The 27,833-nt window shown below is 60.6% G+C and overlaps 1 protein-coding gene and 1 pseudogene across 4 annotated transcripts in view; one reads left to right on the forward strand and one right to left on the reverse strand.

Annotated features, from left to right (window-relative positions):
• Window positions 1–27,833, reverse strand: part of RARA (retinoic acid receptor alpha) — a 47,631-nt gene continuing 19,798 nt past the window's right edge. For 2 of the 4 annotated variants that reach the window (XM_084984673.1, XM_003131474.7), the window contains exons 2-9: window positions 24,992–25,537; window positions 9,825–9,973; window positions 8,305–8,446; window positions 6,110–6,270; window positions 5,784–5,960; window positions 4,115–4,319; window positions 2,125–2,283; window positions 1–1,566 (exon numbers count right to left, since the gene is read on the reverse strand). In XM_084984673.1, coding sequence (XP_084840799.1) covers window positions 1,349–1,566; window positions 2,125–2,283; window positions 4,115–4,319; window positions 5,784–5,960; window positions 6,110–6,270; window positions 8,305–8,446; window positions 9,825–9,973; window positions 24,992–25,169 — 1,389 coding nt within the window. In that variant the 5' untranslated portion in view covers window positions 25,170–25,537 and the 3' untranslated portion in view covers window positions 1–1,348. Of the gene's footprint in view, window positions 1,567–2,124; window positions 2,284–4,114; window positions 4,320–5,783; window positions 5,961–6,109; window positions 6,271–8,304; window positions 8,447–9,824; window positions 9,974–15,299; window positions 15,906–24,991; window positions 25,538–27,833 lie in introns of those variants that run through there. The other 2 variants (XM_003131473.5, XM_084984674.1) reach the window with 2 other exon arrangements.
• On the forward strand, window positions 16,613–21,104 carry LOC146398135 (uncharacterized; annotated as a pseudogene).

The following is a 27,833-nucleotide window of genomic DNA, read 5'->3' on the forward strand; positions in this document are numbered from 1 at the left end:
TAGAATAAATAGAACTTTATTCTTTATCCAGTAGATCTCAGTGGAAAGTCCAACAGTAACAGGTGCACCAGCGGGCTCTGGGGGGCTGAGACCCCAACCCCGGGCAAGGAGGGCAGGGCAGAGCCAGCTCCCCCAGCCCGGGGGTGCAGGGGTGAGGGGAGGAGACCCCCTGTAGGCCCGTCCTGCGGGGTAAGGAGGGGGTGCTGGTGGAGGGTCGGGGGGACAGGCCAGGGAAATGGAGGAACCCGGGCCACGTGTGTCTGTCAGCCCGTCTGTCCACTGTGTGTGTGTGTATGTGTGTGTGTGTGTGTGTGTGTGTCTGGGGGCCCTGCGGGCGGTGCTGGTGGCTGTGAGGCTGGGGGGTGGGGGCGGCTCGGACCCCCTGGCCAGCCCCTTCACAGGGGGCGCTGGAGGGCTTAGATGACGCGGGCCCTGATGGGGAGCAGCTCTGCCAAGGACACAGGGCTGAGAAACACACGCTTGTCTGTTCTGAGGGCCCCCTCGCTTACCCATCTCTTGGGTGAGGTTCCACCTCCCGGGATCCCCCAAAACTGCCCACGCCCAGTGGTTAGGCAGAGAGAGAAGGGGGGGCAGGCCTCGGAGTTAGTACTTCACAGTTTCAAAGAGAAAACTGAGGAGGAAGAGGCTGAGGAGGGGGGCTTAGGGGGCACGGGGACATGGAGAGGGTGGGAGCCCCCTCTGAGCCGTTTCCCCTCCCCCAGGACCCACCCCACTCCAGCTCTGGATCCAGCTCCCCCCAATACACCGCACAGATTCCTTCGGTATAAATGTGCTTAAAATGAAAATTCTTATTAAAAAAATCAAAACCAAAAAAAAAAAAATTAAAATAAAAACAAAACCAGCGAGAATTAATACCTGGGGGTTGGTATGGCAGAGTATGTACAGGGGGAAGCCCCCACCCCTGGCCCACCCCTCTGTCACCAACCAAGGCAGGGGGGGGTTCCCCAACAGGGGGACAATGGCTTGCGAGTTCTGAGGATGGGGGAGCCAGGTCCTGGCATTTGCTGGTGATGAAGATGTGGCGAGGTGGGCAGAGGGGTGTCTTGATGAACGCGAGGCCCCCAGGCCCCATCCGGAGGCCCGGGCCCAGGGGTCCGCACGCAGTTCGTGGCCTTGACCCTGACGTCAGCCCAGGCTGCAGGAGCGGGCGGGCGGTCCATCGCAGGCCCGGGCCTCTGTCCGAAGAATCATCGCGGCCTCCGCTCTCCCGGCCCCCGGGGAAGGGAGGACGGGTGGGGGGCAGGGCCGGCGGGGGTCGCATGGTTGGTAGAAAGGCAGAGAAAAGCCAGGGCGTGGGGCAAGGGCCGAGTCCACGGGGCGTGGGCAGTCACGGGGAGTGGGTGGCCGGGCTGCTTCTGTTCGAGCTGGGGCTGAGGCTGGGGCTGCAGCTGCCAGGCGGCGGGGCCAGGCCGCCCCCGTCCCGCCCCCCGCCCCCCGCTTGTCCGCTCAGAGTGTCCAGGCCCTCTGAGTTCTCCAGCATTTCCTGGATGAGAGGTGGCATGGAGCCCGGGATCTCCATCTTCAGCGTGATCACCCGCTCGGCCCCTGCAGGGAAGGAGGGACAGGGGTCAGGGTGCCCGCCCCACTCCTCCAGCCCCAGGAGGGAGCAGGAAGAGGGTGGCAAGGTCAATACTACCAATATAGGCTCCCGCACTGAACACAGGGCTCAGCCCTTTGGCATAACCAGCTCTCTGAAGCCCCCGCACCTGAAGGGCAGCAGGGCAAAGTGGTTCCAAACTCAGCGCTGGGGTCAGACGGCCCGGGTGTGATGCGGGGCCTTTCCTAAGTGCTGTGTGCCCTGGACTCTCCCACCAACCTCTCAGAACTCTGAAACACCTTGGGGTGGGGCACTGAGGCTCAGAGCTGTCGTGTGACCTGCTCAAGGACACACCCCTGCATGGTCGGGCTCCAGAGCCCCGCCCTTAACCACCAGGCAAAGATGACACTGCCACCTTGAGGCTCATAGGTAGGGGGTCACCTGGATGGGGGGGGGTCCAGGTGAGTGGAGCACCTCATGGGCACAAAGACTTTGGGCCTGGGCCAGGTGCTGGGGCCCAGCCCCAGCAGACACACGGGATGTCCCTCCGGGTGTGGGGACCTTACCCTTAGCACTGATGCTTCGCAGGTCTGTGATCTTCATCAGCATCTTGGGGAACATGTGTGGGCGGCTGGGCCTCCGTTTCCGCACATAGACCTTCAGTGCCTCAAGCAGTGGCTCCTGCAGCATGTCCACCCTGTCTGGCTGCTCCAGGTCCTGCCGGTCTGAGGAAGCAAGAGGCCCGCTGAGCAGCGGCCCTGGCCAAGAGAGGAACATGGCTGCGCTCCCAGCCTTGGCCACCCGGGGGCGCGCCTGCCCAGGCCACGGACTGATGGGCTCTGCTCCCAGGGCCTCCTCACACCAAAAGGTCCTAGGCCCTCTTAAATGTGAGTAGAGGCGCTGGGGACTGGGGGTGCCCAAAGTTCATAGCAGTTGGACCCCTGAACACAGGCAGTGCCATCTTTTTTTTTTCTTTTTAGGGCTGCACCCATGGCATATGGAAGTTCCCGGGTTAGGGCTCAAATCAGAGCTATAGCTGCTGGCCTACGCCACAGCCAGAGCCACAGCAATGCGGGAGCTGAGCTGTGATAGACACCACAGCTCCAGGAAACGCCAGACCCTGAACCCACTGAGGGAGGCCTGGGATCGAACCCACGTCCTCATGGATACTAGTCAGGTTTGTTATCACTGAGCCATGATGGGAACTCCGGCAGTGCCATCTTAAGTAGAAGCAGGTCTCCCAGTCCTGCCCATTATTCTGGACACCCATGTGATATGGTAGAACTCCTAACAATAAAATAATAACAGCATGGAGTTCCCCGGTGACTCAGCAGGTTAAGGATCTCACGTTGTCACTGCTGTGGCATGGATTCAATCCCTGGCCCCAGAACTTCTACATGCCACGAGCATGGTCAAAATAATAATAATATCAGGAGTTCCCGTCGTGGCGCAGTGGTTAACGAATCCGACTAGGAACCATGAGGTTGCGTGTTCGGTCCCTGCCCTTGCTCAGTGGGTTAACAATCCGGCGTTGCCGTGAGCTGTGGTGTAGGTTGCAGACGCGGCTCGGGTCCCGCGTTGCTGTGGCTCTGGCGTAGGCCGGTGGCTACAGCTCCGATTCGACCCCTAGCCTGAGAACTTCCATATGCCGCAGGAGCGGCCGGCCCAAGAAATGGCAAAAAGACAAAAAAAATAAATAAATAAAAATAAAAATAATAATAATAATATCAATACAGCAGCAGCAGCCAACACGTACTGGGTCTGACTCCAGGCAACACTGTGCCTTATTTATCTTCTCCTTAATCCCCCCCACCAACTTTATGAGGTGGAACCTTTACTGTCCTGTTTTACAGAGAGGGAAGCTTAGCGGAGTTCCCTCTGTGGCTCAGTAAACAAGAACCTGACTAGTTTCCATGAAGATGTGGGTTCAATCTCGCTCAGGGGGTTAAGGATCCAGCATTTCTTTGAGCTGCAGCATAGGCTGAGGATGTGGCTTGGATCTGGTGATGCTGTGGCTACGGTGTAGGCCGGCAGCTGCAGCTCCAATTTGATCCCTAGCCTGGGAATTTCCATGTGCCCCACCTGCAGCCCTAAAAAAATAAAAGAGAGAAAGAAAGAAACAGGGGCTTGGGAGTTCCCTGGTGGCTCTGAGTTAAGGATCTGGCATTGTCACTGTTGTGGCTTGGGTTTGATCCCTGGCCCAGGAACTTCTAAAAGCCATGGGTGTGGCAAAAGAAAAGAAATGGAAGCTCAGAGAAGTTCAGCAAACTGCTAAAGTCACATGCTGGCCAGGATTTGAACCTGACTGGTCTGACCTTCCAGTCCTCACTCTTAAACCCCCTAGAAAGGGCACTGCCTGGCAATGGGGAACCAGGGTTCAGGTCTTCACCGCTCCCTTGTGACCACAGACCAGACCCTGCTCCCCTGGGACTCGGTTTCCTCATGTGACCGTCTGACCGGGGCCAAGATGCCTTTCTGATCTGAGGATCCCCATCCTTCTCCCCAGGAGATGGTCTGGGGGCCGCACCACCACCCAGAGCCTGGGCCCCCGCCCACCTCCACAGATGAGGCAGATGGCACTGAGCAGCCCAGTCTCAGCATCATCCATCTCCAGGGGCAGCAGCTGGTTGGCGAAGGCGAAGACCAGGTCCGTGAGAGGCCCAAAGCCGGCGTTGTGCATCTGGGTCCGGTTCAAGGTCAGTCCGTCTGAGAAGGTCATTGTGTCCTGCTCAGGCGTGTACCGCGTGCAGATCCGCAGGATCTGGGTGCAGAGGAGTCTCGGGTTCAGGAACTCATCCCCCAGCACTTCCCGCACCAGCATCCCCCCAGGACCACCTGGCTGGTATTCAGATCAGTACTGTCGGCTAGAACCTTCTGCAATGATGGACCCATTCCACGTCTGCACCGAGCAACACAGTAGCCACCAGCCACAATGTGGCTGCTGGGTACTTGAAATGTGGTTCGCGCAACTGAGAAACCGAACTGAATTTAATTTGAAATAATTTAAATGTGAATAGCTGCACGTGGCCAGTGGCTACTGTATTAGACAGAGCTCATTCTCGACTGCCTCGCCTGCATGCCGAGAATTAAGAGGGAAGCTACAATTTCCAGCAAGGCGAAGACCCTAATAGATTTATGTCTCCAGTTCCCAGGACTGGGTACACAACAAGAGCTCAATAACTGTATCTCGTCTTCAAACTGGGTCAAACCCTCATCCTGCTTCACCCTACCTCCTACCCTACCCCTACCAGGAAGAGCAGCCTGGTCACAACCCAGGTTCTCTACCCTGGAGGTGGCCGAGAGGGAACAGGTGGGCTGAGCCCATCAGGGAAGACAAGAGAAGCCAGTCCTGGAGTTCCCATCGTGGCTCAGCCGGTTATGAACCCGACTACTATTCACGAGGACTTGGGTTCCATCCCTGGCCTCGCTCAGTGGGTTAAGGACCTGCGTTGCCCTGAGCTGTGGTGTAGGTTGCAGACGCGGCTTGGACCCCACGTTGCAGCGGCTGTGGTGTAGGCCAGCAGCTGCAGCTCCAATTCGACCCCTAGCCTGGGAACTTCCAAATGTCGAGGGTGCAGCCCTAAAAAAAAAAAAAAAGAGAGAAAGCAGTCCACTCTCCAGCCTTGGATCTGTCCATCCCACCCGGTCCAGCCCGCTTCCGGTCCAGCGCACACTCTGGCCCCGCCAAATGCCCTGCGGTTCCCGGAATCCAGTTGGTCCCACACCAGCAGGCCACTGACATGCCCCTTCCACAGCCCCTAGAGGCTATCTCCTCTGGGGTGTGTTCCCTCGGGCCAAGCAGGGTGGCTCTCTGTCCCGCAGGGAAGGGGACAGCCCTCTGCCATCTCCAGCCAGGACTCATCCCAGTCTTGCAACCTCTGTTTACACATCTGTTGCCTCCACCAACAGAAGATTTTCAAGAGAGGGGACAGTGGCGTGTTCTCCTGTTCCTGACACCCAGTTCAAGGCCTGCCCACAGAGGGTCCCAGGGGACTCTTTATTAGACTGAACAGACAAGCAGATGGACAGACGGGCGGAGAGTGGGTGGGCATGTGTACAGGTGCCGAGTGGCTGAGGGTGCCGGTGGACACGCAGGGGAGAGGAAGGGGGCGATGTCGGCAGGGGGCATTTGGACAGGTTGATTCCCGAAGGGGGTTTAGGTGGGGGGGCAAGTGGCGTGGCAGGGTGTCCTCCGAGGACGTGGGGACAGGGTGCAGACCCTCACCAGGATGTCCAGGCAGGCAGCCTTGAGGAGGGTGATCTGGTCGGCGATGGTGAGGGTGGTGAAGCCGGGCAGCTGCTTGGCGAACTCCACCGTCTTAATGATGCACTTGGTGGAGAGTTCACTGAACTTGTCCCAGAGGTCAATGTCCAGAGAGACGCGCTGCTCGGAGCTGTTGTTCTAGGAGGACCAGGACGGGGCAGAGTCAGGGCCTGCCCTCCACCCGCCTTCCCTTCCTGGGAGCTCCCAGCGGGGGGTGGGGGAGCGGAGGGGCAGGCCTGCTGGAAGAAGGGGTGCCCCCCCCCCCGGCCCCTGCCCCAGGGCCGTACCGTAGTGTATTTGCCCAGCTGGCAGAGGGCGGGGAAGGTCTCCTGATGCGCTTTGCGCACCTTCTCGATGAGCTCCCCCACCTCCGGCGTCAGCGTGTAGCTCTCGGAGCACTCGGGCTTGGGCGCCTCCTTCTTCTTCTTGTTCCGGTCGTTCCTCACGGCTGCGGGGGCCACACAGTTAGAGGGCAGTGCGGGCAGCGGCCCGGCCCCAGCCCGTCAACCCCAGCCCTGGCTCCTCCTCTCTCTCTCTCTCTCTCTCTCTCTCTCTCTCTCTCACACACACACACACACACACACACACACACACACACACACACACACACACGCCGAGTAGACAGACACAGGCGGGACATCAACACACCGCCCACCCCCCCCCCCCCGTGCCCATCCAGGCCACCCCCCCAGGCCTGCCCCCAGGACCCAGGACCAAAGTACACAGGCCCTTGGTCAGCGCGGTGCCCGCTCTCCCACGCTTCTCCTCCGGCCCACACGCGGGGTGCCAGGGGGTCTGGGTTGAAGGGGCGCGTGCAGTGTCCCACCTCTGTGCTCTGCCTCCCTGCCTCCCGCTCCCTCTGGCCCCGGGAAGGACAGGACAGGCTCCGGCCTCCACCGGCCCAGCCCTCCTGGCAGCAGGGTCCCTGAGACCGGCTCGGAGCTGCTCTCTGGGCAGGGAGGAGAGGAGTAGGGCTCCCCGGCCCGAGAGTGGGGGGCCCGGGTGGGAGAAGCTCGCGGCCCATTAGCCGGGGGAGCTGACAAATCACCGGGGGCGCTGAGCCGCACACACCACTCGGCTTTAAAGAAGCGATGGGGTCGTTACCAGCCGATTATCCCAGACACACAATCACTCACAGGGCCAGTGGTGGTGGCTGCTGATGCTGGAGGAAGAGAGGGTGGGGGTGGGGGGCCCAGGGAGGGGGCAGCGGGTTGGGGGGGGAGCTGGCATAATTTGGAGATCACTCATGTCGATTCTGCAAATTCAATAAAGTGCAAGGGAGAGAAGGGAGAGGGAGAGGGAGAGGGGGGGATAATTTGGGAAGAGAAAATTGCAGCTGTGACAAGACGTTTATCATTCGGAAGCTTTAATTCTATTGAAATGGCAGCTGCTCAGCTCCGGGGCACAGAGCAGCCAGAAAGGAGAAGGAGGGAGGGAAAGGGGGAGTTGGCGGTGGGAGGGAGAGGGGGTCCCCACCCTGGTCCTTCTGCAGTGAAAAGCTCTGGGAGCGGAAGGTGGCAGTGGCAGAGGGAGGAGGAGGTGCTGGGCCCTGCAGGGAATGGTCCCAGGCCTGCAGGTTCCAAGTTGTCACCTGCTCTGCAGCGCCCGCCCGAGCAGCCACTTTCCTGGGCTCCGGACAACACCGCCCCTGCCTCCAGTGGCAGGAGGTGGCAGGGTGCTGCAGGGTCCCTCTGCTCCTGTCTGGGGCACCTCATGTCCAGCCCCCCCGCCCGCCGCCACCTCCCCTCCCCACTTCCTTCCTCCACTGCCCTGCCCACAAAGGGCTAGAGGGTCCTGCAGCCCCCTCCCCCACCCCATCCCCCAAGGCTCAGGCTCCATGGCAACGGCCACGCAGACAAGGAGGCGTCTGTCAGCGTCATTTATCTCTGACATCATCAATCACCGGTCACCACGGCAACACCCATGATTCAAAACAAGAGGGGTCTCCCTGTCCAACCCTCCCTCTCCCCCTCCATCAGGCCTCAGCTGAGCCCGAACTGGAAACCCCCGTTCCTCTGGGAGCAGAGAAGCCCCAATTCTCTCATCCAACTCCAGGTCCCAGGCTTCACCAGACAACGGCCCTCCGATCCCTGTGCCTGCAGCACAGCCCCTGCACACACCACTGAGCGGCACCCCTGCCCTGAGATGCACAATCCCAAGGGACTCACGGAGGCCTCTGGGTTCCGCCCCAAAGCCACCCAGGGCCTGGAAGCAGACACATGCAGACCCGTGTGCAAGCTCATGCAGCCTGCCAGGGGCCAACAGGAAGGGCTGTCCACACATGGACACACAGAGGGCCAGACAGACAGACAGGTCCTTGGAGCTATACACAAACCGGCCTCAACATGGGCCCGCATACCATGCATGGTCGGGTCCACACACACGCACACACACACACACACACACACACACACACACACACAGCCACACGCCCCCCCCGGCTCCCCTGGCTTTAGGGGCCCGGCCCCCTCCAGGCACTCACACTCCTTGGACATGCCCACTTCAAAGCACTTCTGCAGCCGGCAGTACTGGCAGCGGTTCCGGGTCACCTTGTTGATGATGCAGTTCTTGTCCCGGTGACACGTGTACACCATGTTCTTCTGGATGCTTCGGCGGAAGAAGCCCTGGGTAGGGAGGGCAGGGAGGCAGGTCAGCCACACCCAGAGCCACACCCACGATTCAAAACACGAGGGGTCTCCCTGTCAGCGCTGGCCTGCGGCCTCCGTCTGAAGGCAGAGGGCCAGCGGGCTGCTGCCCCCAAGCCTTTGGCCATCACCTACCTGAGCAGGCCAGATAAGGTGGGGAGAAGGGTCCACCTACAAGGATACTCCCTGAAGAATCCCAGTACCTGCTGCCTCAACACTGCGGCGGGGGCGGGGGGGGGCAGGCTTCCCCCAACCTCCACCCACAGACCCAGGTTCCTCCCTCCTGGGGAGACAGACCTCAGGCTGTTGGCGAGTCAGGAAAAGGGGCAGATGGGGTTAGATGGGACAAAAGCAGAGCCCTGGGCTCAGCACAGAAGAGAAGGCAAGCAGGAAGGGACCACAGAGGGATACACGCAGGCGGCCCTGAGAGGTGGGGACACTCTCGCACTCAGAAGCAAGGCAGCAGGACACGTTTGTTAACCAGGCAGATGCACACAGAAGGATCACTGGTCGAGGGCAGACCAGGCTGGTGGGGGCAGGAGGCGGGGGTGGGGGCACACAGGCCAACAGAGGCTGACAGACTAGGGCGGACCAGGAACAACCAGCCAGACAGGACAGGTGGACACACATAGTCCAAGGCTGTGTGCTTTGCCCTCGATCTCCCCCCCACACCCGGAGCTGGCCACTCCACACTGAGGGGCAGCCCTGGGCCCCAGGCCCCAAGCCCCAGGGCTGTGCAGCTTCAAAGCCGCGATCTCTGGGGAAGAAACAGGTACAGAGGCTCAAGCCCTGGGGACAGGTAGAGGAGAGGCCATGCCCACAGGGGCTGGGAAGGGGGCAGCCATGTCTGCACCCCGGAGCCTATCATGTGCACGGGGACATCCAGCCAGGCACTGGGGAGCCCACAGCCTGGGCATCTGAAGGAGACGCCAAGGCAAGGCGCCTGCTCCTAACAGCCTCCTGCCAGGCTGTCATGGCGAGGTTCAGGCAGGGCCACTGGAGGCAGGCCTCCTGGGTCCCCAGCCAAGAGCCTGTCGGCAGCCAGCTCACCATGGCAACCTGGGCAGCGGTGGCAGGGCGGGTGTTCGCCCTGCCAGCCGGAGGATGGAGGATGGAGGAAGCGAGCTGAGGCAGGAGCGGAACCTCTGGCTTGGGGGACCCCTGCTCCGCCATGGGGAAGGAGGTTCCGCTGAAGGCTTCCTCTCCTCCAAGGGTGCTGCCACCTTCCGCACACAAGCAAGAGTGGCAGCTTCAGGGATACCCGCCTCCCGTCAACGTCACAGTCCCAGGACATGGCAGTGGGAACATCTCATTTATTGGATCAGGACTGTCCTTCCCCACGACCCCCTCGACTCACCTTGCAGCCCTCACAGGCGCTGACCCCATAGTGGTAGCCTGAGGATTTGTCTTGACAGACAAAGCAAGGCTTGTAGATGCGGGGGAGGGGGGGCGGCGAGGGAGGGCTGGGCACTATCTCTTCGGAACTGCTGCTCTGGGTCTCAATGGCTAGAGAGAGAAGAGGGCAAGGGCGGTTAGAGACCCAGGTCACCATCCTGAATCCGGAGCGCCCACCCGCCTCGGGCTCTCTCCCAGGAGCCCCTGCCAGGCTCCCCACCGCGGCCGCCAGGAGTCCAACTCTGGGGCGGGGAGACGCGGTCTCAGGAAAGCTGGGACTTCCCGGCCAGGCTGGGGGAATGAGGTCGCCAAGGAAGCCTCCAGCCCGCCGGCGGTTCCGCCTGCTTCCCCAGGACCCCCCACCTTCGAAACCAGAAAGAGGAGATAATCAGCCATCAGATTTGTATGTGGATGTGGCTACACCTGATCGGTGGGGACAGGTGTCATCCTGGTTCTACAGCCCCAACCCCACCCCCTGGGCAGCCCGGCCCCCTGTCCCCCAGGTTAGGAAGGAGTTAAGGCTGGTGAGGAGGGAGGGAAGAGGACACAGGCTGGGGGCAGAGGAAACTGGGGTCAACAGGATATTCAAAGCCGGCCACTCCCCCACCCCCCGCTTCCGCCCCCCCCAACAGCCACAGCCCCTCCTCCACCCAAACAATCCCCTGGCCGGGAACCTAAGGCAGGGTGTGCAGAGTCGCAAATGTTGAGGCATGGCAGGCAGGGACTCTTTGAGATGAGCAAGGGGCCCCCTGGAGACAGGGAGAAGAGTCCCTATGGGCCCCGGAAGTCCATGGCTCTGGGTGCCCCGTCTGGGGGGAAAAGCATGACAAAGGGGGGTCTGTTCCCATCAATGCGCTGTCTGTCTGGCCTCGATACTATGTCCGGGTTACTATCCCCCTCCCCTCCTGTTCTGCAGCTCCAAGAGGGCGGCCAGGAGGGTGACCCAGCCAGCAGGGGCAGCCCCCACTAGCCAGATCCTCCCCAATGCCTGGCCCTGTGCCCATCACCCCAGGCAGAACAGGGCTGGGCTGCATGGGGGGAGGGTGTCTATACCCAAAGCCTGGGCAGCTGGGGGTGTTCTGTGCTGGAAGAGAACTACGACTCAGTCAACCCCAGATTCCCAAAGGGCCGCTCGGCATCTTCCTGAGGCCTTTGCCAAGTTCGCTTGTCCAGGGCTGGGGGGGGGGTGGCAAGGCTGCCTCCTCCCACACCCCAGAATCCTACCTAGTCTCACCCTTGACTCCAGGACACGAGGCCCTGGAATTCAAAGGGGCCCAGAGTTCCTGCCCAAACACCTCCTAGCACCTCATGACTCACAGGGCCCCAAAGTCCAGGCACAGAGAAAAGAAGCACCTGCATGGGGGCGGGGGCGGGGCAGGGCCCGACTAGCTGCATCCCGATACCCTCCCCCTTTACCTGCAGACACAGCCAGGGACTGCCAGGCAGTTGATGACAGGGAGCCAGGCCAACAACCTTGGCAGGACTTTCCTGGCTCTTAACTGGGCCTGGGCACCGCTTTCCTAGTCAGCCTGGCTGACCAATACTGCCATGGCCCCATGGCCCTGGCCCTGCCCAGGGACCAGCCTGCAGCAAAGGCACAGTGGATGCCCACACCCTCACAGGTCCACAGACTCTTCGCTGATCTCCCCCACTCTCTGCTCCTCACCCCAAATCGAACGGTCCTGGCCTGGTTTTCCCCTGCCTCACTCTCCCGGAGGCCAGACAAGCAAATCAGACAGGCGAGAGGCCTGAGAACAGCTGCTGGGGGTGGGGGGCGGGGTTGGGGGGCCTGGGTGAGGCCAGGAGGCAGAGGGGTGAGCGACAAAGGAGCCCTTTGTTGTGCTAACTTTTTCCAAGACGTAAAAGGAGTAACAATAGACAATCCAGACTGTTGGGGGGGGGTGTCAAGGACAAGGGGAGGTGGGGGGACCATGGCCTAGAATCTCGTCAGCGTTCCAACAAGCAAGGATGGAGTCGCTGACCTCCCCTCCTCTCCCTCCCCATCCAACCTCCGCCTGGGGCCCACCTCCCCGAAGGCCCCCCACCTTAGAGGTGGACCAGACAGGACCCAGGGAGCTTCAAGGCACAGAGCGGGGCTCAGAGAGGGGAGGGGCCGTGGGGAGACACATGGGGGAGATCTGGCTGAGGGACAGACAGCTCTAAGGCCAGGGACCGACTGAAGGGGCAAAGACCTGCAGAAATTTGGAGCTAAAGGCAAAGTCCAGAGGCTCTTTGTGGAACTGGAAGAATGTGCTTTTTAAACGTGTTTTTTAGCAGGAGGGCGGAGATAACCTGAGGTGAGGGGGACACACTTTGAGTTCAAAGAGCCCTCCCTTGGGCCCACCCCACAGCAGCGGGCTGCCTCTGAGGCAGTGACACGGGCTGCACCCCCACCCCCCAGCACACCCCCACCTGTCACCCAGGTAACAGCTCTGAGGTTTCCCACTGCGCCCTTTGAACCCAGAACCCTGGCCCAGTCCCCACCTCCCCGGCCTCCAGCCAGCAGCCTAGGGGAGCAGGGTCCCCTCACAGCCGCTGCGAGAGTGAGGCTGCTGCCTTAACTCTGCATGCCCGACCCAGGAGAGGAAGGACGGCCGCGGCCGGGCCCCTCCCGGCTCACCTCCCTCCCCAGAGGGCCCGGCCCACGAATCTCTCCTCTTCCTGCAGAAGGACGAGGCGGGAGGAGCGCCACACCTTCTCGGCTCAAAGTTCCAGCGCCCAGCGGAGGGCTGGCACCGGCCCAGGGAGCCAGGCGTGCCCTCCCGCCCGCGCTGCCACCGTGCCCCTCCCCCGCTCGGCTCCACCGCGGGCGGGCGGGCAGGAGGCGCGGAGCGCTCGGGAGTCCCCGCGCCCCACAGCCGCTCGCAGCCTCGCACAAGGGGCCGGTTTCCTGGAGGAGATCAGCAGGAAATCAGCCGGGCCCCCGGCCAGCGGCTCCCCTCCCAATCCAGCTGGCGCCCGCTCCTCCGCGGCTCCCCTCACGGCCCCCGGGGAGGGCTGGGGACGGGGCGCGGGGCCCTGGGTCCGCCCTTCCTCCACCCCGGAGAAGGGTGGGGGTGGCTCTGGGTGCAGCGCGGGCGGCGGAAGAAGGCCCCTACCCAGCGGCGGCCGATAAGCATCTCCCCCTCCCCCCACTACGGGCATCCACGTGCTTCACATTCTTGGACGTCTGGGAGCGGGCGGAGGCGTGAGCGGCGAGATTGGTGGGGGACAGATGGAGAGCCACATCCTGTGTACCCCGTGTCCTCTGGTGCCCCGAAACGCGGGCTCCGCGGAGGGAGGCACGGTCCCCAGGGCCCTGCAGGATCTGCAAGGCCTCCTCCCACGGCCAACCTACCATCAATTCCGACCTTCGCTGGAGGTGGCAGAAGGAAGTGGGGCACTGAGCGTAAGGGGACTGGAGGGCTCCCTGTCACCGGAGAACCTACACGTACTACACCGAGGGGTTCGGCAGTGACCCCGTGTACTCCAGATAGTCAGGTCGCCGCCCTACAGGTCCCTCTTGTGGCCCCATGACAACTCCCACAGCCACCCTCCAGCCTACAGCCTTGGGAGCTGAGCCCCCGGCTACACACCTACACCAGGAGCCTGGGAACAGGGAAGGCCAGGCCTTCAGCTCCACCCCAACAGGCCTCCACTTCCCCAAGGCCAGCTGGACTCCAGCCTCCTCACACACACCCCACTCCCCCAGTGTGGAGCCAGGAAGAGCTGAACAGCCCCCAGAGGCTAGAGCCCAAGGTCTCAGATCCCAGCTGCCCCGCCCCAGGCCTCTGGCCAAGGCGGCCAAGGCTGTGGAGGAAGTGACCCTGGCAGCCAGGCCCCAATGATCCCGCTTAGCAGGGGACACCCTCCTCGAGTTCCGAGAGGATGTGAAGGAGGATCCCGGCATGGGTCACACCTCTCACCTGTGCCTTTCTGCTTTTACAAAAGCCCACCCACGTTCACGCCTCCCTCTCTCCCTCCGTCCCCAGCCTGCAGCCTCCCAGCCAATCTGCCCCAGGGGCAAAGGTCAGGGGGCAGGACAATAGAAAGGCTGTGGGGTGAGGTGGCTCTGAAAGGGGCCAAGGTGGGTGTCTTGCCACCTCAGGTGTCTCCTCCTAGAGCAAAGAGGTTAGGGGTTGCCCTTCAACCTTCTGCAAGCCGCCAGGCCCCCAGAGACCCCCTCAGCCCCTCCTCCCTGGCAGACAGGAGGGAGGCAGCCGGGCAGGGGAGGGCGGGAGAGGCCCCAGGGAAGAGCTGAGCCCCCAAGCAGAGTAGAGCAGGGGAGGGGACGAAACCAGAGCCAAGTAACAATAACCCCCTAAGCGCCGCTCTCCCCCACCCAGGTACACTACTCACAGCAGGGTACAAACACGCCCAGGTGTGCACCCCAGGCGCTCACAGCTCCCGCCAGGGCCCAGGGCCCCTCCCTTCCAGGGGAGCCTGAACCCAGACAGGGGACGGCACTGGCGGCGGCGGCGGCGGCAGCGGCTGCGGCGGCGAGGAGAGGAGGGGAGCAGGCTGCCAGAACTCCAGGGTTCTCAGCCAGGGACAGCCCAGCGCCGAACCCGATCCCCAAGTGAAAACAGGGTAACAAAAGGACACGGCTGGCTTGGGAGGGGACGTGTTCCTCATTTCCAGAGTAGCCCCAGACCCACAGAAGAATCACACTCTTCCCCCAGAGAACAAACCGTATTAGGATTACAGGGAGGGGGATCCTTCCCACCAGAGTAGCTTCTCCCCTCCGCTCCTGGGACAGACGCCTCAGAGGTGCCAGCCAAGGGTCTAGGGCCAGGACCCCTGGACAGATGCCCTTCCCCAAGGCGTAAGGGTGGGCTAGGAGGGCCGATGGGTATCTGATGGAGGGGCCCCTTCCTGCCACACCCCACTGCCAACACCCAAGACACTGAGCGCTCCCCCGACACCCACTCTAACGACACAAGGGCAAGGACTGGGGGGCAGCAGCTGTCGCCCAGGAGGGGCTCTCCCCCAGGCTTTGGCAGGGGTGGGATCTGGGGAGGAGGCCCCTCCTCCTCGAAGCAGACAAGCCCATAGATAGGACCTTTACCCCACCCTCCAAGGTGGGGGGAGAAAGGACCACTCAGCTACCGAGCGATGGGATTCCAGGCAAGAAGATGTGAACTGGCGGCCAGGGGCTGCACTTCCCCTACAAGAAGTGGAAGGAGAGATGAACAAATGTTTCCTGAAAGGAGGAACCCCCAAAGTTCCTCGGCCCGAATACAACAGAAAGAGCGTGCCCAGGGTTACTCGGGGGAATTCAATTGTCCAACAAGGGCACCCGAGACTTTCGGCAAGAGAGACCAGGGAAAGTGAGGGGAAGAGACAAGACCCACCACCACCACCACCACGCCTCCAGGTCCGCACCCCCTGGTAGGAGCGAAAGCCCCGCAGCCCACCTCCACCCCCTGCTCCCACAATAGGAAGGGGAGGCCGGTACCTACAGTGGTTTGAGCCATTCCAAAGCGGAGTCCGGAGCGGGGTGGAGTAGGGGCCGGGGGCGGGGAGCCCCTTCTCCGGGAGCAAACAGGCCCGGTTCTGGTTATAAAAATCCACCACCAGGAAGGGACTGGGGGTGGGGGTGAGCCCCCCCACGTCCACACTCTCGTACATCTTCCCCGCGAAGACAAGAGGTCCGGGCGGGGACGTCCTGCGCGCCGGCCTCCCTCACTCAGCCGGCGGCGCCATCCGAGAGCTGTTGGGGGCGAGGGGCACGTCCCCCCGCCCCGACTGGCGGCCCTGGCCGGGGGCCGCCCTCTGCCCAAAGTCCCGCGTCCAAGTCGGCCGGCCGCTCGGCGAGTCCCAGGTGAAAAGCGGGGAAGTTGTGTGTAGCGGAGGCGGCGGGACCCCTCGGCTGCCCACGGGAACGCCCGGCCCAGGCCCGGGAACTCAGCGGCTTCACCTCGAGGGGGCTCCCGTCGCGAATCTCATGGTGTCCGAGGCAGCGTCCCGCGGCTCCCCGAGTGCGCCGGCCGGGGGCGGGATCCGCGCAGGGCGGGGGGTCGCCGAGCACTTCCTCCTCCCCGCCGGGGCTCCCGGGCTTCTCCCGGGCGAGGATTCCGGGGGAGGGGTGGGGACCGCGCGGCTCCGCCTCCGCCTCCGCCAGGCCGGGGGCGGCCGCCCGGCGCTCGATCTCCGGCGGTGCGCGCCCCGGCCCCCCCACCCGGGCCTGCGCGCCCCCTCCCCTGCGGTCCCACCCCCTTTCCTCCGCCCCGTCCCGTCCAGGCACCGCCCCTGCCTTAACCCTTTCGCGGCGGGTCCAGCTGCCGCGGACACCAAGCCAGGAACAGAGAGGCAGAGGCCGGTCGCGGAAGGCGAGTGGGGGGAGCCCGGGAAGGGGGAGGAGAGGGAAGGGAAGGGGGAAAAGGCTCCAGAGGAGGAGTGCGCGGAGTACAGACGGAGGCTGGGTACTGGGAGAGGAGGGGGCTGCGCCAGGACGGAAGAGGGGCGGGCGTCTCCCCCATCCCAGTTCCGGCTCCCAGCCTCCCCCGTGGTTTGGTCAGTCCCCGGCCCCGCGATGCCACGGCGGGGGAGATGGTGGGCGGGAGGCGGGGGGTGGTCCCGGTGTCCTTCCCTAACACACCCCCCACCCAGCCCCGGCCTCATTTGCCTAATGCAATGCGGCTGAACTCTCTCTGAACTCGCCTGGCGGCGCCTCACCTCCGGGTGACCCACCCACCGCTGCCCGTGACATCACTCGCTCGCCCGCCCGCCCGCGGGGCTCGCCCGCCGGACCCCTGCCCGGTCGGACCCGCTCCCCCATAGACGCGGAGAGCGGCCGCATGAGGCTAAGGGCCAGCGTGCGTGTGGCCCAGTGTTAGCGCCACGAACGCGGCGTGCCGGCTGTCCCGGGTGTGACATTGTGCAGCTCGGGCGCCTTGTCGGAATGAGACACCCGGCTTGTGTCATTGTCTGTGACATCATGTGTGACTCCCGCCGCCCGCCCGCCGGAACCGACGCGGCAGCTCGGGCGCATTGGCACAAATGCGTGCAGAGGGGGCTCTCCCCCTCATGCGCTGCCAGCTTCCTTGGAGCAAAGCCCCGCCCAGGGTGTCTCCCATCGGCGGAGCCAGCATGGGGGCAGTCCCCCACCGCACCGTCCAGCCCGGGAGAGAGAAAAGGAGAGGCTGGTGCCTGCCAGCTGACCGCTTCCTCCCGGAAGCCCGCAGGATGCCTGTTTCTCTGGAAGAAAGGCCTAGGTTTGGTACGTCAGGGAAGGGAGGGATGCTCCAGGAAAAGAGGCTGTCTTATTACTCCCTCTGACCCTTCAGTGCCGGCTCCCTCCTTCTAAACAGGGTAGAAATTGGTATGCTTCCCAAGGATGTTCTTCTAGAAGCCAGGTTCCTAATATATGTTGTCATTTAACCTTTATAACAACTCTGAGAGATAAATGGATCGAATTCCTATTTTACAAATAAAGAAACTAAAGTCTCAGCAAAGCTAGGTGGGTTGTCTAAGATCATACTGCTAATAAAAGTATTTGAACTTTCTGCCTTCAAAGCCCATATTCCCTACCATGCCAGGCTGATTCAAGGAAAACTATTTTCGAAGCCTCCCATGTAGATACCCTGGTGAGCCTCCCCTTCCGGATCTTATGGTGCAAGAGCCATTTAGCAAATAAACACAAATATACCTATTTATGTTTATCATTGCATATATGTATAAATAATTGCAAACTGAGATCACTGGTATTATGACCCAGGTAAGCACATAATACTTTGAAGAAGAATTAATGTAGGTACCTGACTTAGGTTGGAGGGTCAAAGCAGAGACCTAAAGAAAGAGTAGTCATGTAGAGGTCAAGTCAGGCCAAGAGTAGGAAGGAGCAGAGTCCCAGTAAAAGAAAGAGCCTGTGCAAGGGTCCTGGGGTTACTGAAGTTGGTAAGTTCATTCAAGGAACTGACAGAGGACTAGGGTAGATTGCACAAAAAATTCAAGAGGAAAAGGAGTACACGCTCAGGCCGGAGGGGTGAACTGAGGCCAGAGCAGGTGGGCTTGCTGGCCTCAATAAGACTCTCATTTCACATGCCGCGAGAAACCACAGAAAGGTTCCAAGTAGCGGAGAGGCCAGGTCTGGTTTAGTGTTATAAATCAGATTTAACTGTGCGAAGACTGAATTGTAGCAGGGCAAGAGGGACCAATTAGAAGCTGCTGCACCCGTCCAGGCAGCACACAAGGTAGCACAGCCTAGGAACCTGGCTGTGAGGAAGGTGGTCAGTGCGGGAGAGGAGGGGGAAAGGAGAGGGCAAGGAGGACTGCGGTGTGAGGCTTGTGTTCCAGCAAAGTTCCAGAGACCATGACGTAGAAACGTCTACTGGGCTGGTGGACCGGGGGTTGTGGGGCTCCAGAGTCGGAGGTCTGGGCTGCAGATGGAACCCAGGGATCCAGGGCGCAGACGCCAGGCAGACTGCTTCCACTGCCCTTGACAGCTTTCCTCCCAAATGATGCCACTCTGGCACCGGTTCTATGCTGGGCTTTGGGTTCGCAGCTTCGCTTCAAGGTACTAAGGGATCTGAGACAGTCCCTGACATCAAAGACCCAGTGATCTTCGCAAAGATTTCAGCTCACAGCAGGTACTACGGGGAGAGAAGTCACTTCATGGTAGAGAGTGTTATAAGAGTAAAAATAAGGACCCGCAGGCATTTGAAGGAGGGCGGGTGAGCAAGCAAAGAAGGCCGAACATCTGTGAAGGTTTCTGGGAAGAGGCGGTATTCAAGATGTTCCTTGAAGGATGGCGAGGATTTCCAGAGCTGGAGAAGGGGAGCAGTCGCGGTGAGATGCCTGTTCTGGGCATGAGCAAGGTCACGGGGCAGGTCAGAGCAGAACACAGGGTCCTGGGGCAGTGGGAAAAAAGGGGGGAAGGAAGGCTCTGGTGGGCTGGGGGGCGGGTGGCAGGGAGTAGGGGGTGAGGAGGACCACGAGGCCTGCCTGGGAGCCCATCCTTCTCTCTCTGCCACATCCCCCACAACTCCTCCAGGGCTGTGTGCTTCACAGGCCCTCAGCAGGTGTGGGCTGAACTGAAGTGGCCCCCACTTGTACCAGGCCAGGCTCCCTCCTGCCCACAGCCCATCTGGAGGGGATATAACAAACAGGAAACCACGAGGCCCAGAGCCAGATGGACATCGGGTCCCAGTACGGGGTGGCCACCCCCAAGACAATGCCCGGCTGCACCCGCCCCTCGTCATCGTCGCTCTAGCGGGGTACTTGAAGCTCGCCCAGGTCCTCACCAGCAAGCAGGTCACTGTGACTTCGCAGCAACTCGCCTAACCAGGGACAGATTAGGAGTCTTGCTTTAAAGAGGAGGAAACAAACTGAAAGGGGTCGAGAGACCTGCCCAAGGCTGCACAGGAAGAGCTGTCCTTTAAGACTTCTTCTGCCAGGAGTTCCTGTTGTGGCTCAGCAGGTTAAGAACCCAGCTAGTATCCATGAGGATGAGGGTTTGATACCTGGCTTCGCTCAGTGGGTTAAGGATTCCGTGTTGCTGCAAGTTGTGGCTGTGATGTAAGCCAGCAGCTGCAGCTTCAATTCGACCCATAGCTTGGGAACTTCCATGTGCTGCCTGCGCAGCCGTCAAAAGGAAAAAAAAAAAAAAAAAAAAAACCAAAAAACCACTACAAAGACTTCTGCCAAGGGGGCCTTGGTCCATGTGCTGGGTGAGGTTCCCAGCAACTCAGAAGTCAAAATGGGGAGGGGAGGACCTCAGTTTCTATTTTTTCTTTTCTTCCTTTTTTTTTTTTTTTTTTTTTTTTGGTCTTTTTAGGATCACACCCTCCCCAATCACATATGGAGGTTCCCAGGCTAGGGGTCCAATTGGAGCTATAGCTGCTGGCCTATGCCACCGCCACAGCAACACCAGATTCAAGTCGCATCTGCGACCTACACCACAATTCACGGCAATGCTGGCTCTTTAACCCCACCGAGCGAGGCCAGGGATTGAACCTGTGTCCTCATGGATGCTAGTCATATTTGTTTCCACTCAGCCATGACGGGAACACCAGGACCTCCATTTCTGACCTGGCCAGGGCTTAGGGCCCGGGAGACCCAGCTCCACAGGCTGTGCCCCAACTTCCCCAGGGGAGAAGAGGAGGAAGGCATTGTGGGCACCGCCCCAAAGTGATCTGGAAAAGGGAAACACTTCCTCTTTCCACAGGCGCTACCCCTCAAAGGGTAGTCAGGGCCTGCCCTGGCACAGCCCCACGGGCGCAGGGCCCTTGGCATGGGGCAGACACAATGTCTCAGGTCTTGGCCAGCCTATGAGGACAGGCTTCCTTCCTGAGTCCCCTCCCCCAGCCATGCTGGGATCCTGCCCTGAAGGGGCCTGTGCACCACCAAGGCTTCCAGATAAAAAGTGAGGGAAGGGGCCCCATTTTCATCCTACAGTCTTTTGGCTGACTCTGCATTTGGGACCCCAGGAAAGGCACTGCTGGCAGTCCCTCCCCGCCCTAGGCTGTCCCTCCTATTGTCCAGGGACAGAGTGGGCAGGAGGCTGGGAGAGAGGGTACAAACTGAAAAGGGGAGGAAGTGGCTGAGGAGGGGAAGCGGAGAGGGGAACACCCCCTCCTGCCTCTCCAGGCTCCCCCAGACCCTACAGCCATTCCTGAGTTTCTAGGCACACACAGCCTAAATGCGTGGATGGAAAAGAAAAGTCCGGACCTCGCCCTTCGGGGGCTCCCATCCCCAGCTCATCTACTGATTGCTTCCAATTTCTCTGCCCCCACTCCACAAATGGAAACAAAATAAGAATAAGGACTGTGGCTTTTACGCGCTGTTCCTACATTCCTCCAGTGTCTGTCTGGAGATGGGGGGAGGGTGCCCGCTGAGCTCTGCAAACTCCCAGGGCTGCACTGGGCTGATTCGGGGGCGGGGATGGGTGTGAACAGATTGTATCCGCCGCTTCCAGGACAGGATGGAGATCTGGCCCAGGCCTCTTATCGCTCTTTCCCTCCTGCCTCCAGGATCAAAAACAGAAGAGGGGGCGTGGCTGCGGGAGGGGGGGGAGGCTTCGCTACGCCCCCTACCGGGTAAAGGCGGAAGGTCCTGAGGCAGAAGCGGGGCTCCAACCGTGAGAGAGGTGGTTTCAACGGCACTGATCACCTGCAAGGTTCCTCGCACCCAGGAGGACCCCCCCACACACACTACCGGCCTGCAGCTGCCTCTCTAGATGGTAGCAAACAGCCCAGCTTTAAGGTCACTTAGCTCAGCACCTAACCACCAGCACGACTGCTTCCCGTGCAAATGGGGATAATGTCCCTCTCCAAGGACTACGATTTGTAAAACTGAAGTTCTCTTGTGGCGCCGCAGGTTAAGGATACGGCATTGTCAGTGCGGCGGCCTGGGTCGCTGCTGTGGCAAGGGTTCGATCCCTGGCTTGGGAACTTCCATGTGCCATAGGCACAGCCAAAAAAAAAAAAAAAAAAAAACTAAAACAGAGATAAATTCCCAGACACACAGGCGCTCCACACTCCAGCCCCCACCTAGAAAAAGCCTGGGTCCCTTTGCAGTGTTGTAACCCAGGGTATGAGACATGGGGTTGTAACCCAATGAGACAGCCACGATCACACGCGAGGCGACAAGCTCGGAGCATTACGTTGGGGAACTTGCCTCATCTCAGCCCTCTGAGGGAGGTTCTGGTCAGCTCCCTGCTTCACAGAGGAGGAAACACGCTCAGAGAGGTTATGGCACGTAGCAAGTGAGTAAGCCAGAATGCAGGCTACACTGCCTGCTCCACAGCACCCCCCAGCCTGTGGAATTCCCAGGGCGAGCAACAGAAAAGGCAAGTTCGTTTCCTTTCCAGCTTAAGTTAGCCAGGATAAGAAGGAGAGACCCTTCCCTCCCTAACACACCATCACAGACCCCTCCCCTTACACACCCTATGCCCTAAGTCACCACCCCCTCCCACCCGCAAACAAACTGACACCCCTCCCCAGCCCTAGAGCTGATGCTCCTCAAACACACTCTGACCCTCTCACCCAATACACAGAAGCCACTGACCTTCTTCCCAACACACACCCGACCTTGACCTCCCACCCCCCAGGACACACCCCCAGCCTGACCTCCCTCCCACAATACGCATAACCTTGCGCCCCACCACACACGCAAGGTGCTCAGAATCCCAACCCTCCACAGTAAATACCAGTCCTCAGAGCCCGAAGCCCCAGGGGCAGGGGGCTGTTTTGGGTTTGTTTCTTTGTATTTTTAAGGCCGCACCTGCAGCATATGTAAGCTCCCAGGCTAGGGACTGAACTGGAGCTGTAGCTGCCGGCCTACACCACAGCTACGGCAACGCCGGATCTTTAACCGACTGAGCGAGGCCAGGGATCGAACCCACATCCTCATGGATACCAGTCGGGTTCTGAGCCACAAGGGGAATCCTCATGGATATTCCTGGTCGGATTCTTAACTCTCTGAGCCACAATGGGGAACTCCAGCCAGGGGCTGGTTTGGAGGGGGGATCCTTGTACCATCTCTGGACCTCCCACTCTGGCTCCCTGGGAGAATACAGCAGGACACATGTACCCACCCCTCCCCATGGTGACCTGGAAGAAAGTTCTGTCCTTCCACAGGCCACTGGGTCTTTGAAGGGTACACCCAAGGGTACACTCCTGACGGGGGGAGAGAGATGGACGGGTGTGGAGGAGGCGGGCTACACAAACGTCTTTGTTGGTGGGAAGTGAGCCTCACGTGCAGGGTTTCCTAGAGAAAGGGCGGCCGAGGGCCAGAGCATAAATTGCTCCTGGCAGGAATGGGGGTCACAAATGTCCACCTCTCCTAGGGACTGGCTGACGAGTGCACCAGCCCGCAGGTGAGGAGAGCAGGGGAGAGTGGCTGCCTCCATCTCCGATCTGTCAGGCTTCGTACCCAGAGAGCCTGGCTCACCGGGCTCCCCAGCCCCGCAGGAGAAGGAGCGAGGTGCCAGAGAAGGGGAAGGTCAGGGAGGAGGCTCAGCAGCTGGGGGTCTGGGTAGCAAGAGAAGCTGTTATTGTTTACCAGGAAGGGGCAGGGAAACCCACAGGCTCACATGGGGGGGGGCAGGAAGGGGCATTGCCTAACCCGAAATGTGGGCACTCCACCCTGGGGGGAGAAGGTTACCAGGGTGGGAAGTGGGGGACCCGGAAACCCTCCCCACCCACCTCTAAGAAAGAGGAAGAAGCTTGCAACATTCAAAGGATGCAAAACATTCGCTTGTCCAGGCCCAGGACAGCGGCCAGGCCCAGCCCCAACCAACCTTCCGTGAGCCCAGGCCCCAGGTGGACAGTGTCTGGGGCTCTGTTTCCATCACCTGGGGGAAAGCAAGTTGTCCACTGGCAACAGGTTGAGGACCCTCGATTTCTCCCTCCCTTTAAAAATTCCACCCTGGCAGGAAGCAGACGCTCTGGTTACTAGAGCTGGGATATTATTTTTTTACTCCTTTTTTTTTTTTTTGCTTTTTAGGGCCGCACCCAGGGCATATGAAACTCCCAGGCTAGGGGTTGCGAATCGGAGCTATAGCCTACAGCCTACAGCCAGCAGGATCTGAGCCACATCTGCAACCTACACCACAGCCTATGGAAACGCCAGATCCTTAACCCACTGAGCAAGGCCAGGGATCAAGCCTGCATGCCCACAGATACCAATCGGGTTCATTTCCGCTGCACCACAACGGGAACTCCAGGAGCTAGGATGTTAATCCTAGGCCCCTGGACACAGCAACTACCCCACACAGATCCCAGGAACCACAGACACACCCACACACTCCTCCGAAGCTCTGAGCCCAGAGGCTGGCCTCCCCCACCACGCAGCACAGACCGAACACCCGGTCGGAAGCAGGGTTCCCTGACTCCCGGGTCAAACTACCACCCTCCCGAGGGAGGAGACAGAGGCCCAGTAGGCAGTATCCACCTGCTCCCCCCAGCCCAGGGCATAGACGGTGGGCCCGTAAAGGAGCACAGACTTAGAGCCCCTGCTCCCAGCTGGTGGGACCTGGGAGGGAGGGGCTGCCGTGCAGCCAGAGGAGGTGACCCAGGAAGCAGTGGTGGCGGTGGGCAGCTGGCCAGTGAGGGCAGCGAGGCGCCCAGCCAGGGCCTGCCCCAGGGACAAAGAGACTCCCTGGCTCCAGGGAGAGGGCACTGCCCCCACACTGAGAAGGGGGCACTGACCCAGCCCAGCCGGGCGCGCAGGGCAGCGGGGGCCAGGCAGCTTGCCAGTGGCCGTGGGAGGGGCGGTGGGTGCCCAGGGCAGGGTGTTCAGGGCCAGCCCGCCAGGAGAGGTGGGACACGTTTCCCAGGTCAGCAGCTGACCAGCCAGCCTGCCGTCCATGGCCCCCTCTGCTGCTTCCACCCCCTCCCGCCCCAGGCCAGGCCCCGGCTCCCTCCTCCCCTAAGCCCTGGCCTGGCGCCCAGCTGGGCCCTGGGGGCCAGAGTTACTGTAAGCGGCCTGGCAGGCCCGAGGCCCGGACTCTGCCAGCTGGCCAGAGCCGCCGCCACCTCCCACTACCTGGCTCGGCCGGCCGGGGAAGGGTACAGAGACCCCGGCCCAGCCAACAGGCGACCCCCGGGGCAGAGGGCTGGGGCAGCGAGAAAACACAGGCCCTGCCAAGAGCAGGCTGGTGCCCACAGCCGGGGTCCAGGCCGAGCACCCTGTCCTGGGACACTCACCCCATCCACCAGGCTGCTTGGGGGCCCTCCCTCTCACCCGCCCCACAAAGGGAAGCGCCACCTAGGCTGGCTGGAGCTGGCAGAGCCTGGGGAGGGGCTTCTACTCCTTCAAGCCCCTTCCCTCCGAGGCCCTGGATGGGGTGGGGCTCTGGGCAGAGCGGGGGCCATTTCCACCCAATGTCGAGAGGTTTGTTTACCCGCCTCCGGCCTCCGTGGCCGGTCCTTGGAGCTATTTATAAGGCCCTCAACGCAGAGCACAGGAGGGGGGCATAAGGGGCCCTGCGGGTCAGCCTTGTTTCATCTCTCCCTCTGCCACCCCCAACGCCAAACACAAGCACCGTGACGGGCCCCAAGCCTTTCATCCTCGATGCTGCCTCCCCAACGACTGTCCCCCTTGTCTGGAGATCTCACCACGGCGGAACAGATGCGCCCAGAGGCCCAGCCTCAGGCCCACTACCCTCCACGGCCCCCCTCCCGCCGTGCCCGCCACCCCACTTACTGGCTGGGGACGGTGTGCTGTAGCCGCTAACTGGAAGCGGGTGCTGGAGAGTGGTCAGAGCGCCCGGCGGGGAGAGCCCCCCCAGCATGGGGGGGAAGAAGAAGGCGTAGGGGGGCACCGGGTACCCATTGAGGTGCCCTCCCCCGGGTGTTGGGCAGGAGCTGCTGTTGCTGGCCATGCCAAGCAGCCACAGTCACAAGAGCAGGCAGACAGTCTGGCAGGAGGCTCTGGCGGGCTTCAGGCCGCCTCTCCTCGGGGCATGGGGCCGGGGCCCAGAGGGGGTTTGGGTGGTCAGCCCACCCCCCCTTCTTGTCCTGGAGCTGCTCGGTCCAAGGCTCGCAGGCTAACTGCAGCCTCCCGGAGCCCCCACTCGGGCTGGGGGCCAGGTGGGCTGGGGAACGTCCTAAGAGCTGGTCCTCTGGTCAAGCGGTTGTATGAGCTGGCACTTTCCCGGGAAGGTCCAGAGCCGGTTGGAAGGATGCTGAAAAGGATGCCTCTCCTAGACGGGCCCTGGCAAGGCGGCTGGAGGGGCCATGTCCTGCGATGCTGCAGAGAGAAGAAAGGCAGGTGAGTGGGCACCAAGGAGCAGGCATTCCCCGCGGAGCTCCCCAACCTGGGCGGCCGGAGATTTTCCCGTGGCACCCGGCTGAGCAGACAGCTGGCACCATGCCTGGCTGGCAGAGACAGCCTGGGAGCAGGGCCCAGACACTGCTGGGGGTGGCAGGACCGCACAGCCAGGCTGGGGAGACGACAGGGGACAGAGCCCAGAGCCCAGGAGGGCCTCTCACCCACGATCCTGAGAGGAAAGGGGCCACCGTGCCATGCCACCCCCGAGGATTCCTGCAGCTGAGGAAGGCAGCTGGCCCTCCTTCCCTCAAAGCAGGTTACCTGAGGTCAAGATGCAGAGACGTGCGCTGGATGGGAGGGGGGAGGGGGAGGAAAAGCCGCTTCCCTAAAGCATTGGCACTTCTCAGAAAAATGACTCCTAAACCAGGGGGCCCCTCTTACACCACTTCCCCCCCAAATCCAAGCCCGAGCACCCCAGATGGGTTTGTCCCACAGGCGCAGGGAGGAGGCCTGCGTGCTTACATACAAACAGGGAAACGGGAACTGAGGGCCCCTGGGCATCACCTCCAGTGCTTAAGAGCATGATGGGCCGGGGGTGGGCAGCGTGCCAGGAGGGCAGGGACTGCCCAGGGTGGAAGCCCCCTCCTCCCAAGCAATGAAGGAGCAAAGGAGACTGGTCTCAGAGTCCATCCCCACACTCGGTCTGCAGAAGCAACGTCCCCAGAGGGAGGGAGGTGGGCAGAAGATGAGAGGCCAAAAGCACCCCCCTCAACTGGTGTGCAGGCAGATCCACACCCTGTTTGAACAGCTGGGACCAGAAGACACGCACAGATAGAACCCTGGGTAGCAAGAGACAGAGAAGAACCCCGAAATTCCATGACACAGTGAGACAGGCGGCAACAAAGCAAAGAAAGAGGTGGAGAAAGAGAAGCATCCACAAGACGATGCTTCAAATCCACCTGGGGTGTAGGAGGATATACATAAACAATGTAAGTCAAAGGCATGTGTTTATATGTACACACACACACACACACACACACACACACACGACACACAGGAAAGGCAAAAGAAACCTGGCCAATCAAAACCACGAGATATCACTTCACATCTACTCAGACGGCTATCATCAAAAAGACTGATGATAACAGAGGAGTTCCTGTTGTGGCACAGCGGAAATGAATCTGACCGGGAACCATGAGGTTGCAGGTTCAATCCCTGGCCTTGCTCAGTGAATTAAGGATCCAGCGTTGCCGAGAGCTGTGGTGTAGGTTGCAGATGTGGCTCGGATCTGGCAGGGCTATGGCTGTGGTGTAGGCCGGCAGCTGTAGCTCCGATTAAACCCCTAGCCTGGGAACCTCCATATGCCACAGGTGTGGCCCTAAAAACCAAAAAAAAAAAAAAAAAAAAAGACTGATAATAACAGGTGTGTGAGCACATGGAGACAGCAAAACCCTCATACGTTGCTGGTGGGAATGGAAACCGGTGCCGCTGCTTTGCAGAACAGTGCGGCAGTTCCTTTAAAGGTTAAACACAGGGTTGTATGATCCAGCAATTCCACTCCTAGGTTTTGACCCAGGAGAAATTAAAACATAAATCCACACAAAAACTGGCACCCGGATGCGGATGCTCATACCAACACTCCTAACAGCCCCACAGTAGAAGCAACCCAAATGTCCATCAACAGATGAATGGGTAAATAAAATGTTGGTCATCCATGCAATGGAATATTATTCTGCCATCAAAAGGAACGAGGTGCTGAAATACATGACAATACGCGTAAAGCTTGAAAAGATTATGCTCGTTGTAAAAGACCACATATTGTACAATTCCATTTATGTGAAATGTCCCAAACAGGCACATCTCTAAAGGCAGAAAGCAGATTGTGGTTACCAGGTCTGGGGCGTGGATCTAAAGGAAATGGGAAGTGGCTGCTGATGAGTATGGGGGCTCTTTCTGGAGTGATGAAAATTTTCTAAAAGTGATTGTGGTAACTGTTGCACAACTCTAAACCAGTGAATTGTACACTTTTTCTTTGTCTTTTTAGGGCCGCACCCACAGCATATGGAGGTTCCCAGGCTAGGGGTCCAATGGGAGCTGTAGCCGCCAGCCTACACCACAGCCACGGCAACACAGGATCCGAGCTGTGTCCTCGACCCACACCACAGCTCATAGCAACACCAGAGTCTTAACCCACTGAGCAAGGCCAGGGATCAAACCTCCATCCTCATGGATACTAGTCGGGTTTGTTAAACCACTGAGCCACAACAGGAACTCC

This window comes from Sus scrofa, chromosome 12 (assembly GCF_054392235.1).
Source record: "Sus scrofa isolate SSC_HxYL_T2T_F1_AM1 chromosome 12, Sscrofa_HxYL_maternal_Yorkshire_Landrace_v2.0, whole genome shotgun sequence".
Taxonomy (NCBI): Eukaryota; Metazoa; Chordata; class Mammalia; order Artiodactyla; family Suidae; genus Sus; species Sus scrofa.